This window comes from Mobula birostris, chromosome 10 (assembly GCF_030028105.1).
Source record: "Mobula birostris isolate sMobBir1 chromosome 10, sMobBir1.hap1, whole genome shotgun sequence".
NCBI lineage: Eukaryota > Metazoa > Chordata > Chondrichthyes > Myliobatiformes > Myliobatidae > Mobula > Mobula birostris.
In genome coordinates, this window is record NC_092379.1 from 17,369,385 (window position 1) to 17,386,050 (window position 16,666).

The 16,666-nt window shown below is 53.0% G+C and overlaps 2 protein-coding genes across 2 annotated transcripts in view; one reads left to right on the plus strand and one right to left on the minus strand.

Moving 5' to 3' along the window:
* The window catches only part of LOC140204414 (uncharacterized), a 218,481-nt gene that overhangs the window by 177,506 nt on the left and 24,309 nt on the right, over positions 1–16,666 (minus strand). Inside the window, 6 exon segments of the mRNA XM_072271135.1 lie at positions 1,360–1,569; positions 2,588–3,332; positions 4,723–4,867; positions 13,429–13,543; positions 14,124–14,191; positions 14,878–15,190. Coding sequence (XP_072127236.1) covers positions 1,360–1,569; positions 2,588–3,332; positions 4,723–4,867; positions 13,429–13,543; positions 14,124–14,191; positions 14,878–15,190 — 1,596 coding nt within the window.
* On the plus strand, positions 1,284–8,493 carry LOC140203860 (uncharacterized). The gene is made up of 2 exons (XM_072270002.1): positions 1,284–1,330; positions 2,395–8,493. The coding sequence occupies exon 2, from the start codon at positions 2,493–2,495 to the stop codon at positions 3,360–3,362; it is 870 nt and encodes a 289-aa protein (XP_072126103.1). The 5' UTR covers positions 1,284–1,330; positions 2,395–2,492; the 3' UTR covers positions 3,363–8,493.

Sequence of the window (16,666 nt, forward strand, 5' to 3'; positions counted from 1 at the left end):
TCTCAGTCTACATTGGGTGTCGCCGATTACAGTGACAAATCATATTTAAAAAAAAAACGATAGCACCGATGCTACTGAATTCGCCCCCTTGGGTGGTAAAATACCACAGTAATTGAGGGGGCTTGCTCCCCGAACCTGGCCCTGCCTGTGGTCTGTCCAGCCTTCTATATATTGGCAATACGCAGACTGGGAGGCCGTTTCGCTGAACACCTACGCTCTGTCCGCCAGAGAAAGCAGGATCTCCCAGTGGCCACACATTTTAATTCCACATCCCATTCCCATTCTGACATGTCTATCCACGGCCTCCTCTACTGTAAAGATGAAGCCACACTCAGGTTGGAGGAACAACACCTTATATTCCGTCTGGGTAGCCTCCAACCTGATGGCATGAATATTGACTTCTCAAACTTCTGTTAATGCCCCACCTCCCCCTCGTACCCCATCCGTTATTTATTTATTAGTTTCCCCTCTCTGTCCCTCTCACAATCACTCCTTGCCTGCTCTCCATCTTCCTCTGGGCTCCCCTCCCCCTTTCTTTCTCCCTGGGCCTCCTGTCCCATGATCCTCTCATATCCCCTTTGCCAATCACCTGTCCAGCTCTTGGCTCCATCCCTCCCCCTCCCGTCTTCTCCTATCATTTTGGATCTCCCCCTCCCCCTCCCACTTTCAAATCTCTTACTAGCTCTTCCTTCAGTCAGTCCTGACGAAGGGTCTTGGCTCGAAACGTCGACTGTACCTCTTCCTAGAGATGCTGCCCGGCCTGCTGCGTTCCACCTGTATTTTGTGTGTGTTGCAATGGCCTTTCCCCACCGAGTCCTTGCGCTGGCTGCGCCAAGTTTCAGTGCGGTTCCTCGGCACGGACTACCGGCCGGCAGCATTCCTCCACGGACATCTCGCTGTCCCGGCCCGAAACGACTTTTCCATAGATGCTACCTGGTCTGCTGAGTTCGTGCAGCGTTCTATGTGTGCGCTGGCAGACCAGCGAGCAGCGTTTGTGACTGCCCCTCGGACTAGAGTCCTCTGCTAAGATCTATTTACATTACATATTATCCTTTTATTTTATATTTATTTTTGCAATGTACCAGATTCACGTACAAGGTGTCGGAATATGTATCCATTTCTATTCTAAATCTCTTATCTGTTCGGGTTCCGTCCATGTTCCCATTGAACTGTGCCGCTGGGGACTGTCTCCAAGACCCCGCCCCCTCTCCCCAGTGAGGGACCCCATTGGTCAGGCCTCCCGGAGGTGGGCGGGGCCGGCCCTCACGTTCCCCGCGGCGCCCCGGGGCTCGGGTCACGTGAACGGGCGGAGCTCGGCCCGGACGGCGAGGTGGGTGTTTCCTTTTTCTTCTCCCCTACCCGCTCCCTGAAATCCCCGGGCCCCCATCTCTGGCGGGAGTCCGCCGGCCTTCCCCCGCAGCGACTTTGCGGCTCTTCGCCGAGGAAGGTGCCACAGGGCGCGGGGAATGGCCACAATGCGGTGTGGGTGCGCGTTCGCGTTGGGCTCCAGGCCAAAGGAGACATGTGGGGGCCGCCAGCCCGTGGAAAACATCACGGGAGGGGGTCGACCTGTTGTCAGGATCCGCGGGGTGGAGGCGGGGCCATGTGTGAGTGACAGACCAGAGTCCCACCTCTCAGTGCAATTAATAGGGCGGTTTCTCGACCGTGAGGGATAGTGGGTAACAACCCCAACATTTCTGGGGCGTAGTGGGATAGGTTCACTGCTGAATCTGCCTAAAGGTGCTGTGCCCTGACTAACTATCCTGGGATCTTTCCTCGATCATTGTCCTTTTTCCGGTGTGGGGGCTCCCACGGCTCTGCCTGAGAGAGAGTGCTGGGATGTGGACCCGATTCGACCCAACACCTGCCCTGGGTGCGAGAGAAAATCGGCAGAAGCTGCAAATCCAAGCAACGCACAAAATGCTGGAGGAACTCAGCAGGCCTTGGGGGAAAAAGTCGATGTTTCAGTTTGAGACCCTTCATGAGGACTGAGACATTTCTCCTGAAGAGGGGACTGGGCCCGAAACGTCAACTGGTTTACTCCATAGATGCTGCCTGGCCTGCTGAGTCTTTCCAGCATTTTGTGTGTGTTGCTGGGTGGGAGAGGGACCAGGTCTGGGATAACTCTGGTGCATTTTTGCTTATGGGAAATATAAGGCAGCAAGTTGTGGTCCAGGCTGTGGGATGTGGGAGAGCAGCGCTGTAGGTCACTGTAGGTATGGAACCTGCGACTCTGGAGCCCCCCCTATTGTGGCGTCCCCTCCCATTCCAAGCAGTGTGAAGGCCATTCCTCTCCCGTTTAATCAACCAAAACTATCCTGCAGCTTTGAGCTGACGTGGGCCATGCGGGGGAGAAGTTCGCTGCCCCTCACATGTACCGCATTCCCTCCTCAGGGCTTGGAAGCTGGGCGCAGACGGGCAGGAAGCCTAGAGCTGCCGTCAGACTGACCCGCTCGACTCCCTGGAATCCACACACCCTTGGCCCCTCGCCCATGGAGGGAGGGAGCAGCCCCGTCGGGGATCTCCACCTTTGCTCTGTGTGCGGGCTGGGTTTCAGCCGGTCAGCTGAGGCCGAGGATCATATGACTGTCCACGTCAAGGAGGAGCAGTGGTATGAGTGCGATGTGTGCGGCAAGGCCTGGCTGTACCCCTGCCAGCTGGAGGCCCACAGGCGGGTCCACACCGGGGAGAAGCCGTTTGACTGCCCCGTCTGCGAGAAGGGATTCGCTTGGTACTCGGGCCTCCTGCAGCATCAGCGGCTCCACACCGGGGAGAAGCCCTTCATCTGCCCCTTCTGCGGCAAGGGCTTCACCCAGTCTACCGGCCTCCTGCAGCACCAGCGCACCCACACCGGCGAGCGGCCCTTCACCTGCCCCGTCTGCGGGAAGGGATTCACCCAAGCGTCCCAGCTCCTGCAGCACCAGCGCACCCACAGTGGGGTGAAACCATTCACTTGCCCCGTCTGCGGCAAGGGCTTCACCCAGTCGTCCGGCCTCCTGCAGCACCAGCGCACCCACACCGGCGAGCGGCCCTTCACCTGCCCCGTCTGCGGCAAGGGCTTCGCCCAGTCTTCCCACCTTCTCCAGCACCACCGCATTCACACCGGGGAGCGGCCCTTCGTCTGCCCCTTCTGCGGCAAGGGCTTCACCCAGTCGTCCGGCCTCCTGCAGCACCAGCGCACCCACACCGGGGAGCGGCCCTTCTCCTGCCCCGTCTGCGGCAAGGGCTTCACCCAGTGCTCCAGCCTCCAGCAACACCAGCGCACCCACACCGGGGAGCGGCCCTTCTCCTGCCCCGTCTGCGGCAAGGGCTTCACCCAGTCTACCGGACTTCTGCAGCACCGGCGCACCCACACACAGTAATGCGCGGCCCTGCCCTTGCGTGGCGGTGCCTCGGTACCGGGGAGAGATCCTTCATCTGCTCCGAGGATGGAAAGGCTGTTGAGAGCCAGGGGAAGCTGTGAGTCACCACTGTCGCCACACATTAGACTGAGATCCGTTTTCTTGCAGGCATTCACATTAGATGCAAAAGGAGCACAATAGAATCAATTAAAAACACAATTGCAGGCAGCCAGCGTGCAAAAGAAGGCAAGCTATAATAAATAATAACGGGAATGTGAGGTGGAGAGCCATTGAAAGTGAGCCCATAGGTTGTGGAATCAGTTCAGAGTTGACGTGAGTGAAGTTATCCACTCTGGTTCAGGAGACTTGTTGGTCGAGTGCAATAGCTGTTCCTGAACCCGGTGCTGTGGGATCTAAGGACCCAGGGTCCTCTCTCCCGACGGCAGCAGCGCGAAGAGAGCGTAGCCTGGACGGCGGGGTTTTGAGGGTGGATGCTGCTGTCTTGTGGTGGTGCTGCTTGTGGTTGTGCTCCTTGGCGGGGAGGGGCTGTTCCTGTGACCTGCTGCTCTTCCAGCCTGCTGGTGCACCGGGTCGTTAGGCACGCTGGCCCTCGTACATCAGAGCAGGAAGTGCAGGAGTTTGGGCGTTAACGTCCAAATTGCACACGACGTTGGTGAGGCCAAACTTGCAGTAGTGTGTGTGCGGTTCTGGTCGCCTGCCCAGAGGAGAGAGAAGCTTGAAAGAGTGCAGGGGTTTACAGGGACGTCGCCAAGATTTGACGTCCTGAGGTACCGAGAAATGTTTGGATGGGTTCGGACTTTCATTCCCTGGAGCGGAGGAGAATGAGGGGAGGCCTGATAGAGGTGAACAGGATTAAGAGGGTTATAGGTGGGGTGAACGTGTCCAGGGCTTTTTGTCCCTCAGCTTGTGTGAGACTGGGACTGGAGGTCACAGTTCTGGGGTGAAAGGTGAAATGTTTAAGGGGAATTGGCGGGAAGGGGATTGTAGAATGATCTGCAGGGGAAATGAAACTGGAATTAGAGGCCACAGGTTTAGGGTTCAATTTATAAAAAGTAAGAGAAGTGTGGATGGATGGGGGCGGTACGGGTGCAGGTGGAAGATCAGCATGGACTAGATGGGCCGAACATACTCTATGACTTGCTTTTGAGTGCAGCAAGGGCTTCGCCTGCTGCAGCAACAGGCCCCCGACACAGGGGAGAGGCCCTTCACCTGCTCCGACTGCGGGAAGGGATACTGTCTGGCCTCCGGGCTGCTGGTGTACCGGCACTGACAGACATATCGAGGCCCTTTGCTGTTCCTACCCCACCCCTCCCACCGCCTGCAAGAACAGAGAGTCAGTGAGTCCTGGCCCCCCACCCACCCTCCTGCAAGGGTGGAGGATCCGTGTGAAGGACTGGGACCCTTCTGGTCGGCCTGCGGACTCCCGCAACCCCTCGTCCCGGTATGCAGGGCAGCACGTCCTGCTGAGCGAGTGGTGGGGCAGCCAGATGAAGAGGTTGTGGGGGCTGTCCAGCAATCACAGGTACACTGGACAAATATGGGTGCAGTAAGGTGAAGGGCTGCCCCCCCCACCCCTCTCTCCGTGTTGTACAGCCCGTGGCCCCGGATCGTTGAATACTGTCAGCCCGAGGAAAGGGACTGGCTACTTCACCTACCTGGGACAGGGTGTGGAATCCTACAACGTGGAAGCAGGCCATTCTGCCCATCACATCAGTGCTGACCATCCTGGCCCTGTCTTCTTCAGTCCCGGGTCTGTAACCATTTCCAGACCTGATGATTCTCCAAAGCTGTGGGGGTCCGCCTACACCACACCCCCAGGAAATGGTGGGGGGGGGGGGGTCAAGCTTATGACTCCTCACTGAGCCTCCCACTCCCCGCCTGAAACCCACCCCCCTCTAATCCCTCTCCACCTCCTAGCCCACTCCCTCCGGAAATGGACACCCCTGCTGAAGGGAAACGATTCTCGCTGCCTGCCCTGTGTATTAAAAAAAGAACCGGGCTCTGCACATCTCCTTTGATCTCCCCCCCCCCACCCCCCATCATTTCCAAAGCATGCCCGCTGGTATTACACATGTACATTCTGGGGAAAAAATGCGGGCTCTGATCTCTTACCTGTGCCTCTCATAATCTTACGACCTCTATCGTGTCTCCCCTCGCGCTCCAGAGAAAGCAATCCCAGTTGTCCGACAACCCCTCTAATCCAGGCAGCGTCCTGGTGAGCCCCTTCTGCAGCCTTTCCCAAGCCCCCAGCCCCTCCGAATGGGCAGCCAGAGATGAGCGCAGTGCCCCCACGTACGGACCAACCAGAGTTTTATGCAGTGGCGAGATACTTTCCTGAACCTTCAACTTGGTCCTTCCACCAGTAAAGGCGAGCAAAGCATACGGAGTGTGCATTCATTGAATTTTACGTTCTCCTGACCGGACCTTCACCCAGTCCTGACCACGGCTGAAACGTGATTTCCTGACCAGTCACGGAAAACGAGTAGGCCATGCCCCTTCCAACCCACTTGTGTGGCCACTTCCGGGACCCGTGGACTGGCACGGATTGTAAGAGGACCGGACACAGCAGGTGTGGCCCATGATGCCTGCTCCTCCGCTCCATCAGGGCCTGATTTACTGCCCGTCCCAACCCCATTCTCCTGCTTTCTCCCCTTTAACCTTTCAAGCCCTCCTGAATCAACCTCCATGTTAAATGTGCCCAGTGACTTGGCCTTCCCGAGCAGTCTGTACACCAATGCCCCTGACGTTAACAGTGTGCGTTCTTTCCCTTTTACCTTTGACCTCCAAAAGAGCAGCACCTCACACTGGCCTAGTTTAAATTCCATCTGGCATTTCACTGGCCACATTTCTAACTGCTCTGGATCCTACGACAGCCTTCCTCGCTGTCCGTAACTGCTCCTCTCTCCCCCCTCTCACCTCAAACTGGGTTAAGCCCTCTTCCACCCACTAATGGTTGCTGGGTCCATTCAGGTTCAGACTTAAGACATCCACCTTCTCCACAAAGGGCTCGGGTGCTCCGAAAGTTGAAGGGTTTTCCTCTCACACCGTCTCCTCGGACTTCAGCGGATCTGCCCTCGCATCTACTGGGCAGCACATGGCTGAAATAATCCAGAGTTTTCAATGCCGGACGCCAAGTTCTACCTGTAGGACCTCGCTTGGCCAAGGAGGTGGTAGTGGTGACCTCAAAGCACAGTAATGTCTACACCTCCCCGGAGTCTGACCTCTTGGAAAACTACAGAGGAAATTCCAGAGGCCCTTACCAAGGTAATTGCTTCACCTTCAGTCGCAGGTGAAGTTCAGGAGGACCATTACTCACCTTGATCTCAGAAGGACAGCAAAGCCAAGCCAGAGAAGTACAGGCCAATGAGTCTGACATCAGTGGTGGGCGATTATGGGCGGGCCTATCAACATTTGGATATAGAAGGTCTGATTTGGGTTAGTCTGTACAACTTTGTGCGTGGGAAGTTGTGCCTGACAAAACTGTAAAGAGTGGTAACAAAGCATTTTGGGCTTCTGTCTATATTTAACAAGGTTCAGCTTGGTAGGTTGGTTTGGACTATAAAATTGTACGGGTCCAGGGGGAAAAGCTGAGTGGATTCATAATTAGCTGAGTGGGAGGGGGCTGAGGGTTTTTATTTTCTCAGACTGGAGGCCAGTGACAGGTGGTGCGCTGCTGGGGTCAGCACTGAGACCTTTAATCCTGATGGACGTGAATGTGGTCGGTATACTTGGAAAGCTTTGCTGATGCCATCAAGTGATGTCAGAATGTTGGTGTTTTATGTGTTTTTCGCTTGTATTGGTTTTGGCATTTGCATGATTTGCGTTGTGGGTGGGGGGAACGTTGATGCTTTCTTTGAACGGGTTCTATTTGTGGCTGTAGGGAAGGCGAATCTCAGAGTTGTGTACTGTGTACGTACATTGATAACGATACTTGGAAACAGTGCAGAAAGTCATGGGGAATTGTCGGGGAATCTCGATCTGTATGGGAATGTGGTCGGCATACTTAGCTTGCAGCTGACAACAGGAGATATCATAAACAGGGTGGAAAGTTATTGGAAATTGTAAGGGGATCTTGATCAGCTGGGTACATGATCTGAGAAATAGCAAATGGTTTTCAACTCAGATAGGTGCGAGGTGAAGCATTTGTGAAGTCCAGACCCTGGGGAATGTTGTGGAACAGAGGGCCCAAGGACTGCAGGCTGAAACTGGTGTCACAGGTAGACAGCGTGACGAAGAAGGCAAATTGGTGTTCATCAGTCAGGGACAGAGTACAGGAGATGGGATATTATGTTGTAGTTGTACAAGTTGTTAGCGAGGCCACACTTGGAATGATTCTGTTCAGATTTGGCCAGCCTGCTACAGGAAAGACATCTTTAAGCTGTGCTCAATGGAAAGGAAGATTTGCAAGGATGCTGCCAGGACTCGGGGGGCCTGAGTTATAGGGAGAGGTTGGGCAGGCGAGGACTTTATTTCTTTGAGGGCAGCAGAATGAGTGGGGAACCTTATAGAGGTGTATAAAATCACGAGGGGCATAGATAAGGTGAATGGCCACAGTTCTCTCCCCCCCGTCCAACCAAAAACTAGAGGGCATGGGTTTCAAAAAAAAAGGAATCTGAGCGAGATGATGTTTTCACCTGCAGGATGTTCTATATATGGAACGGTTAATGCATACTCTGGAGTTATGGAATATAACAAATATTAATTTCAACAGCAACCAGAATTCAGACCTGAATGCGGATTGTAGTTTGAGTTTAAAATGCAGCTCAGAACAATGGTCTTCCTGGATCTGCAGACTGGGGTCTATTGCAAACCAGGAAACGCCCCTTTGACCTGAGATGTCTGCATATGCATGAAGGCAACTAAGAGACAGCGGTGATTAACATTCAGTCTAGGGTGTCTGGAGTGTTGGTGTGAAGACCTAGGTGTTCGAAAATTAGATGTAACTCAAAGCAACCATTGCCAACCCAAAGTATTGAAGTGGACAATGTCATTGCAACTTTTGAAACTGTATTAAGTTACCATTGGTCTTAAGGGTAGAAAATGTGATGTACTTTGAGTTTGTGAGCCTCTTCTTCCAAGAGTATCTCGAGTATGGTTGTCTTACTGAATAAAATTTTCTTTTTGCACCAGGTTTGGTGTCTTTCTGGTGACTTTGTTACGGTCACAACAGAACAAGCTGCCAGTGGGAGTGTTGGAAGTGGCTATAATTACAGTTTATAAGATGGGTGCGTGGATAGGAAAAGTTTGGAGGGATGTGGCCAAATGCAGGCAAATGTCATAGACGCAAGTACATGTACGCGTAATTGCAATGAAAAGCTTACTTGCAGCCACATCACCTGTAACAGCAAATAGTAGTGACATACACAAATGGTGGGTGAACTCAGCAGGTCAGGAACATCTATGGAGGAAAATGGATAGCTGACATTTCGGGCCAAGACCCATCTTCAAATCATGACACAAATGTAGGCAGACAGCTGGCCCAGGTAACTCAGTACAAGATAAACAGACATTCCCCCCAAAAAAAGTTTCAAAGATTTATAGAGCTTCACCACATGTTTCATAGAATCCAAGTGTTCTGCACTTTTTCCAGCTGCCTCGCAGAATCTGGGCTACAGCAAGGGCCAGTGGGTGAGTCTTGGCTCACGGGGACACTGCAAGGCAAGGCCAAGTCCAAAGTCATGTCAGTTTCACCCCAGAAATGATCTGGCCTCAAACTGCTTTGGGTGATGTTCGAAGAGAGGGCAGCCAAGTAGGAAATTTGCAAAGACTCAATTTCAGCAGGATTGCCCTCACTGTTGTAGGTCTACTGCCCCCACAGACGCTGACTGGTAGTTTGCCTCGTACAAGTTGACATGCTGTTTCACTCTGCCAGGTATGCATCAGCTTACAACCATGGTGGGCACGGCAAAAGAAAACTACAGCTGCTGCAAGGAGGCAGATGACATCAGCACCACATACTCGCTGGGCAAGGTAATAGCCAACAAGGAAAAACTTAGCCTTCAATGGCATCGTCATCACTCAGTCCATCATCATCGGTTTCCTGGGAGAGGGAGTATGGGGTTCCGATTGACCAGAAACTGAACGGGGAGTAGCAATGTGCACAAAAGAGGTGTGGGCATTGGAGAGGGTGCAAATACAGTTCATGAGAATGGTGCCAGAACTGAAAGGGTTAATGCTTAATGAGTCTGGGCCTGTAGTCACTGGAGTTTAGAAGAAAGAGGTGTGTGTGTGTGTTGGGGGGGGGGGGGGAGTCTAATTCTAATGTAATGAATATTGAACAGCTTAGATAGAGTGGAAGTGGAGACGATGTTTCCATTAGTGGGAGAGACTAGGACCAGACAGCACAGCCTCAGAACAGAAGGACTTCCCTTACGAACAGAGGCCAACTCATTGGGTATATTTGAAGTGGGGGTTGATGGGTTCTTAATTAGTAAGGGCGTCAAAGGTTACAGGGGGATTGGTTTGAGAGGAAAGATAAGTTAGCGATGATCAAATTGTGAAGCAGGCCGCCCAATTCTGCTCCCATCCCTTATGGTCTTAAATTGGCTACAAGAGCAGGCCAGAAGCTGGGGATCGCACAGTGAGTAACTCAGCTCCCAACTTCCCTGAGCTTGTTCCCCACCTGCAGGGCTCAAGTCAGGATTGCAAACGAACACTTCCTACTTGCCTCGGTGTGTGGCTTTGACAGCACTCAAAAAAGCTTGGTGTCACCCAGAAGGACATGACTGACAGGCAGTCCACCCGCCAATATTCCCTCTCAGCTGTGTGGGTGCGCGGCCACACAATAACTGAAATGCTCCCATGCACGTAGCTTTTGTTGCCGCACAGCTGGAGTTTTCTTTTGTATAATGTTATTATACTTTTGAAATCTACAATTGTGAAATGCCCTGTAATTAACTGTGTTAATGAATATAATCCACAAAAGTTCTAAATAATAGATGTACCACAATCTTTACTTTGAAAAACTTTAAAGCTTCAACATAATTACATTGTCAGTGTTTCAAAGTGCAATACTTTTACAAATTGCAACAATAGACACAGAATGGAAGCCTGTGGCTCATTGTTAATAAACTGCTAGCCCACAGGTGCTGGAAATTCAAGCAACACACATCAAAGTTGCTGGTGAATGCAGCAGGCCAGGCAGCATCTCTAGGAAGAGGTACAGTCGACGTTTCGGGCCGAGACCCTTCGTCAGGACTAACTGAAAGAAGAGCTACTAAGAGATTTGAAAGTGGGATGGGGAGGGGGGAGATCCGAAATGATAGGAGAAGACAGGAAGGGGAGGGATGGAGCCAAGAGCTGGACAGTTGATTGGCAAAAGGGATATGACAGGATCATGGGACAGGAGGCCTAGGGAGAAAGAAAAGAGGAATGGGGACAAAAAGCCCAGAGGATGGGCAAGGGGTATAGTCAGAGGGACAGAGGGAGAAAAAGGAGAGAGAGAAAAAAAGAATGTGTGTATATAAATAAATAATGGATGGGGTACAGGGGGAGGTGGGGCATTAGCGGAAGTTAGAGAAGTCAATGTTCATGCCATCAGGTTGGAGGCTACCCAGACGGAATATAAGGTGTTGTTCCTCCAATCTGAGTGTGGCTTCATCGTTATGGTAGAGGAGGCCGTGGATAGACATATCAGAATGGGAATAGGACGTGGAATTAAAATGTGTGACCACTGGGAGATCCTGCTTTCTCTGGCGCACAGAGCGTAGGTGTTCAGCGAAACGATCTCCCAGTCTGCATCGGGTCTCGCCAATATATAGAAGGCCACATCGGAAGTACCGGACGCAGTATATCACCCCAGCCGACTCACAGGTGAAGTGTCGCCTCACCTGGAAGGACTGTCTGGGGCCCTGAATGATAGTGAGGGGGGAAATGTAAGGGCATGTGTAGCGCTTGTTCCGCTTACAAGGATAAGTGCCAGGAGGGGGATCAGTGGGGAGGGATGAGGGGGACGAATGGACAAGGGAGTCGTGTAGGGAGCGATCCCTGCGGAAAGCCGGGGGGGGGGAGGGAAAGAGGTACCTAGTGGTGGGATCCTGTTGGAGGTGGCGGAAGTTGCGGAGAATTATACATTGGACCCGGAGGCTGGTGGGGTGGTAGGTGAGGACCAGGGAAACCTTATTCGTAGTGGGGTGGCGGGAGGATGGAGTGAGAGCAGATGTGCGTGAAATGGGGGAGATGCGTTTGGGAGCAGATTTGATGGTGGAGGAAGGAAAGCCTCTTTCTTTAAAAAAGGAGGACATCTCCCTCGTCCTGGAATGAAAAGCCTCATCCTGAAAGCAGATGCAGCGGAGACGGAGGAATTGCGAGAAGGGGATGGCATTTTTGCAAGAGACAGGGTGAGAAGAGGAATAGTCCAGATAGCTGTGAGAGTCAGTAGGCTTATAGTAGACATTAGGAGATAAGCTGTCTCCCTAGAGACAGAAAGATCTAGAAAGGGGAGGGAGGTGTCGGAAATGGACCAGGTAAACTTGAGGGCAGGGTGAAAGTTGGAGGCAAAGTTAATAAAGTCAACGAGTTCTGCATGCGTGCGGGAAGCAGCGCCAATGCAGTCGTCGATGTAGTGAAGGAAAAGTGGGGGACAGATACCAGATTAGGTTTGGAAGACATAGTTTTCAGGCTGTGCACAGATTTCCTTCTCAACGATTAGTCCGCACAACAGTTAAAAACTTTGAGGGAATGTTGTCACCCAGTTACCCCTCCCCCGGCATTATTAGCAGTAGTTTGCACTGTGGCAACTCACTCGGATTCATAAGAGGCTCCTCAAACCCACCACCTCCATCCACAAGAAGGACTGTGTTCTGGTTCAAGATGGTGCTGCTGAAAGCAGGTGACAACTTACTGGTGGTCCCCAAAGCAAGAAATGCAATTAAATACTTTATTAATAGCACTTTTTCTATTAAAAATCACGGTAAATGATCACTGCGAACGATGGAGAGGCAAGAGAATGCGAGGCTGAGTCGAGGGTCGAGGTGTGAGGGTGCTAGCTGGAGTCAGAATCATAGAGAGGTCGAGGCACGATCAAGGAGTCAGGGCAAAGTGGGGGCATATTCGAGACGGAGTCAGGGAGTGTGAAGTGGAGAAAAGTCGGAGTGTAGGTCAGGCAGATCCGGGGCCCGTCCGCCTAAACTGGGGGTGAGGTTTGATCGATGTAACCGCGGGCCGATTTGGAAGGATCAGGTATGGGCCAGAACGTGACAGCGGGATCCAGGCCCGGAGAATACCGATGTGACAGGGCCCGGTATTTTAGCGAGAGGAACGACCCGATGTTCGGACGATTTAAACGCCGGGCCAGATGGATTGAAAAGGCGGGGTGTCGGGACCAGAGGCGACGGTCGGGCCGGTTCTGCTCGCCGCTCCGCCACCTTTACTCTGTTCTTCGCTGCATTGAGGCAGAAGCTGGGGCCCGCTCCAGCGGCTCCCGGCTACGTGTCTGAGGACTCACCTTCGATCTAAATGCTATTCGCGTACTTGCATCGTTTCCTCGATTTCTATTTCTACATCTCTATCTCTCTCTCCTCTCCACATTGGGTGTTGGACGGTCTTTTTTTTATGGGTTCTTTCGGGTTTCTTGTTGTGTGGCTGCCTGCAAGCAGACAAATCTCAAGGTTGTATGATGTGTATATACTGTGATAATGAATGTTTAAACTTGGAGCTTTGCAAGGGCGCGGGGAAAGCCACGCATTGGACGTTGCCCTCCAAGCCACACATACCCCTGTTCCTTCACTATCGCTGGGTCAAAGTGTTGCAACTCCCTCCCTCTCAGCAGTGTAGGCACAGTGTAGACCCGGGGGACTGCGGTGCTTCAGGAAGCCTGCCCTTCTAGAATGATCGCTTTATTGATCGTCTTCATTAGTCGCATGTATGTCAAAACATTGAGTGAAAGGCGGCATTTGGCGTCAACGGCCAACACTGCCCGGCGATGCACTGGGGGGCAGCCACGCTTCCGATGCCAACATATGCCAACAACTCACTAATCGTAACGGTGCGCCTTTGCACTGTGCGAGGAAACCAGAGCACCCGGGAGAAGCCATGCGGTCATGGAGAGAATGCACAAATTCCTTACAGACAGCGGAGGGAAGCGAACCCCACTTGTAAAGCGTCGTGCTGGCCGCTCCGCCGCCATGCCACACGAGGGCAATTCAGTGCTGTCTTGGCCTGCGACTTGAAACGGGCAACGTCTGTGGACACAAAAGGAAGTGTGGCAGGGTGGCTGAAGTTGAGGGAGTTGATCGGAGAGGCGACTTCGGGCTTATTTCTGTAGCCAGCAGCCTCATCAGCTTTCCCCGACCCGCGGAAGGGGGCACAATCCTTCCTTCCCTTGCCCCTTGGTCCCGGGGATCCGCTGGGTTCCAGCCTTCCCAGGGCCCCGTTTCATCCAGTCCTCTCCCTGCGCTCAGTGAGTCCGAGATAAGCGGAGTCACAGGGAGACACTGCGAGGCATCAGACCCCTCAGCCCGTCGAGTGTGCTGGTCCACCCACCTCATTCTCAATTTCACCCCAGATTCCACCCTCCCCCCTCCCCCCACAGGGGCAGTTTACTGGGGCTGATTGATCCCATGGGAGGAAACCGGAATGGGGAAGGGGGGAGTCTGCTGGCCACAGGGGCAATATGCAAACTCTACACAGAGAGTGAAGAGGTCGGGATCTCTGGAGCTGGGAGGGCAGAGGGGCTGGAGGTAGCAGCATGACAGAAGCCTTATCTCTAGGTACCAGGAGTGAATCATTAGACAGTCTCCAACATCCTCCCAAAGCGAATACGACGCCGGCGAGACCACACTTGGAGACCACGATTCCGGTTGGACAGCTGTCGGAAAGGCGTCACTAATCTAGAGAGAACACAGAAAATATTCACGTGGATACTGCCAGGACCGCAAGGCCTGAGACATGAGGAGACGTTGCATTGACTAAGACTGTTTTCCCTCGAGCGAAAGAGGCTGAGGGCTGACTTCACTGAGGGTTTTTTAAATCATGAGCGGTGTAGATAAGGTGGGTATTCACAGCCGTTTCCCCTAGGTCAGGGAAGTCCTTAACTCGAGAGCACAGGTTTAGGGGAAAAGGTTTAAAGGGGACCTGAGAAGCGGGCAGTCAGTATATGGGGGCAGCTGCCGGAGGAAGTGGTAGAGCAGGCACATTATCAACATTTAAAAGACAGCTGGACAGGAAGGACTTAGAGAGATGTGGGCCAAACGTGGGCAAATGGGACTAACCCAGAAGGGCTCCTTGGTTGGCATCAGTTTGTAATGACCAATGTGCACAAAAGTTCTTGCTCTGTCCAATTATTTTGAAGAGTGCGCACTGAATTTTATGTAGAGAGGAATTCATTTTAACAGCTGGCAAAATACTGTCAATAAGAACTACCATCTCCTCTGGGTTGGATCGTTTTCGCTCTCGTTCATCTGCACTCTCACAAAGCATATGTAGCAAGCCTGTGGCGGGTAATGAAGGCTTGGGAGAAAAGAAGGGCTGCTCGCCAGTGTGGACCCGCTGGTGGCTGAGCACCTTGGGGCACTACGTGAAGCCCTTGCCGCAGACGGAGCAGGTGAAGGGGCGCTGGCCGGCGGACGATGCGGTGGGCCTGAAGGCTGCTGGAATTGACAGAACCTTTGCTGCAGACAGAGCAGGTGAAGTGCCCGCACCGGTTTGGATCCCCCGGTGGGCCTCCAGCAGGTTCGGGAAGGCCAGGCCTTGCTGCACACGTAGCACTAGTAGCACATCTCCACAGGGCGGCTCCGGGTGACCCGCTATGTTGGCCGGTCTTCTGAACATGCATCTGCACTGGGGCTCCTCGGAGCCACGGTTATCATGGTCTCCATTTGAGGCCGAAACTCAATGGCATTTTTCCTTGCAAGTGGAACAAGTGCTAAACCTGCCCCTACCCCTCCTCCCTCACTGCCAGTCAGGCCCCAAACACTTCTTCCAGCAGGCTTCATTTCTGAGCCTGCTGAGGTCATGTACTGTGTCAGGTGTGGCCTCTGGCATACCGGTGAGACCCGAGGTAGACTGGGAAGCCGCTTCGCCGAGCTCCTGCTCTCCGTCCGCCAGAGAAAGCGGGATCTCCCGGTTCCACTTCCCAATCCCATATGTCCATCCATGGCCTACTCTACAGTCACGATGAGGCCACGCTCAGGCTGGAGGAGCGGCACCTTATGTTCCGTCTGGGTAGCCTCCAACCTGATGGCATGAACATCGATTTCTCAAACTTCCAGTGATCGAACCAGCCCCTCATCCTTCACCTCCTCCCTGTCTCATCCTGCCCATCTCAACCCTCTGGTGCTCCTCCACCTTGGTTTTCTCCCATGGTCTTCCGTCCTCTCCTATCAGACTCCCCCTTCTCCAGCCCCTTGTCTCTTTTCAGCAATCGACTTCCCAGCTCTGTATGTCACCCGTCCTTCTCCCTCCCGATTTCACCCATCACCTACCACTTTGTATTTGTTCCTCCCCTCCCCACACCTTCTTACGCTGACATTTCATCTCTTTCTTTCTTCAGTCCCGAGAAGGGTCTCGACCCGAAACTGTTTACTCTTTTTCCATGGATGCTGCCTGGCCTGCTGAGTTCCTCCAGCATTTTGTGTGCGGAACGATCTGCCAGAGGGACTGGTTGAAGCGGGTAGTTCACAGTTACACTTGGACAGGATAGGAAAGAGAGGGATATGGGCCAACAGCGGTCAACTAGGGCCAGGAGCGGTCAGCTAGGGCTAGGAGCGGTCAACGAGGGCCAGGAGCGGTCAGCTAGGACCAGGAGCGGTGAACTAGGGTCAGAATAAGGTCGGCACCTTAGCCGGTGCCTACTAGTTCAAAGTTCAAAGTAAATTCAACCCTGAGGTTCCTTTTCTTGTGGGCATTCACAGTAAACACAGGAAACACTAGAGAATCAAACCACACACAACAAAGATGGGAAAAACAACCAATGTGCAAAAGACAACAAATCCAAAAGAAAATGCCAAAAAGTCATAATTAATAAACAAATAAGCGATAAATACCGCGAAAATGACTTGTCAACTCCTTAAAAGAGAGTTCATAGGGTTCTGGGATCAGTTCAGTGTTGGGGCGAGTGAAGTTACCACTCTGGTTCAGGAGCCTGATGGGGGCCGTTCCTGAAGCTGGCGGTATGGGGCTCGGGGCTCCTGATGCCTTCTGCAGCGAGAAGAGAGCGCGGCCTGGATTGCCGGGCTCCCTAACGACGGGTGCTGCTTTCCTGTGACAGCGCTCCTCGTGGATGTGCCCAGTGGTGGGGAGGACTTTATCCGTGATGGGACTAGGCAGGCTCTTCCGTACACAGGCGCTGATGTCTCCATACCAGT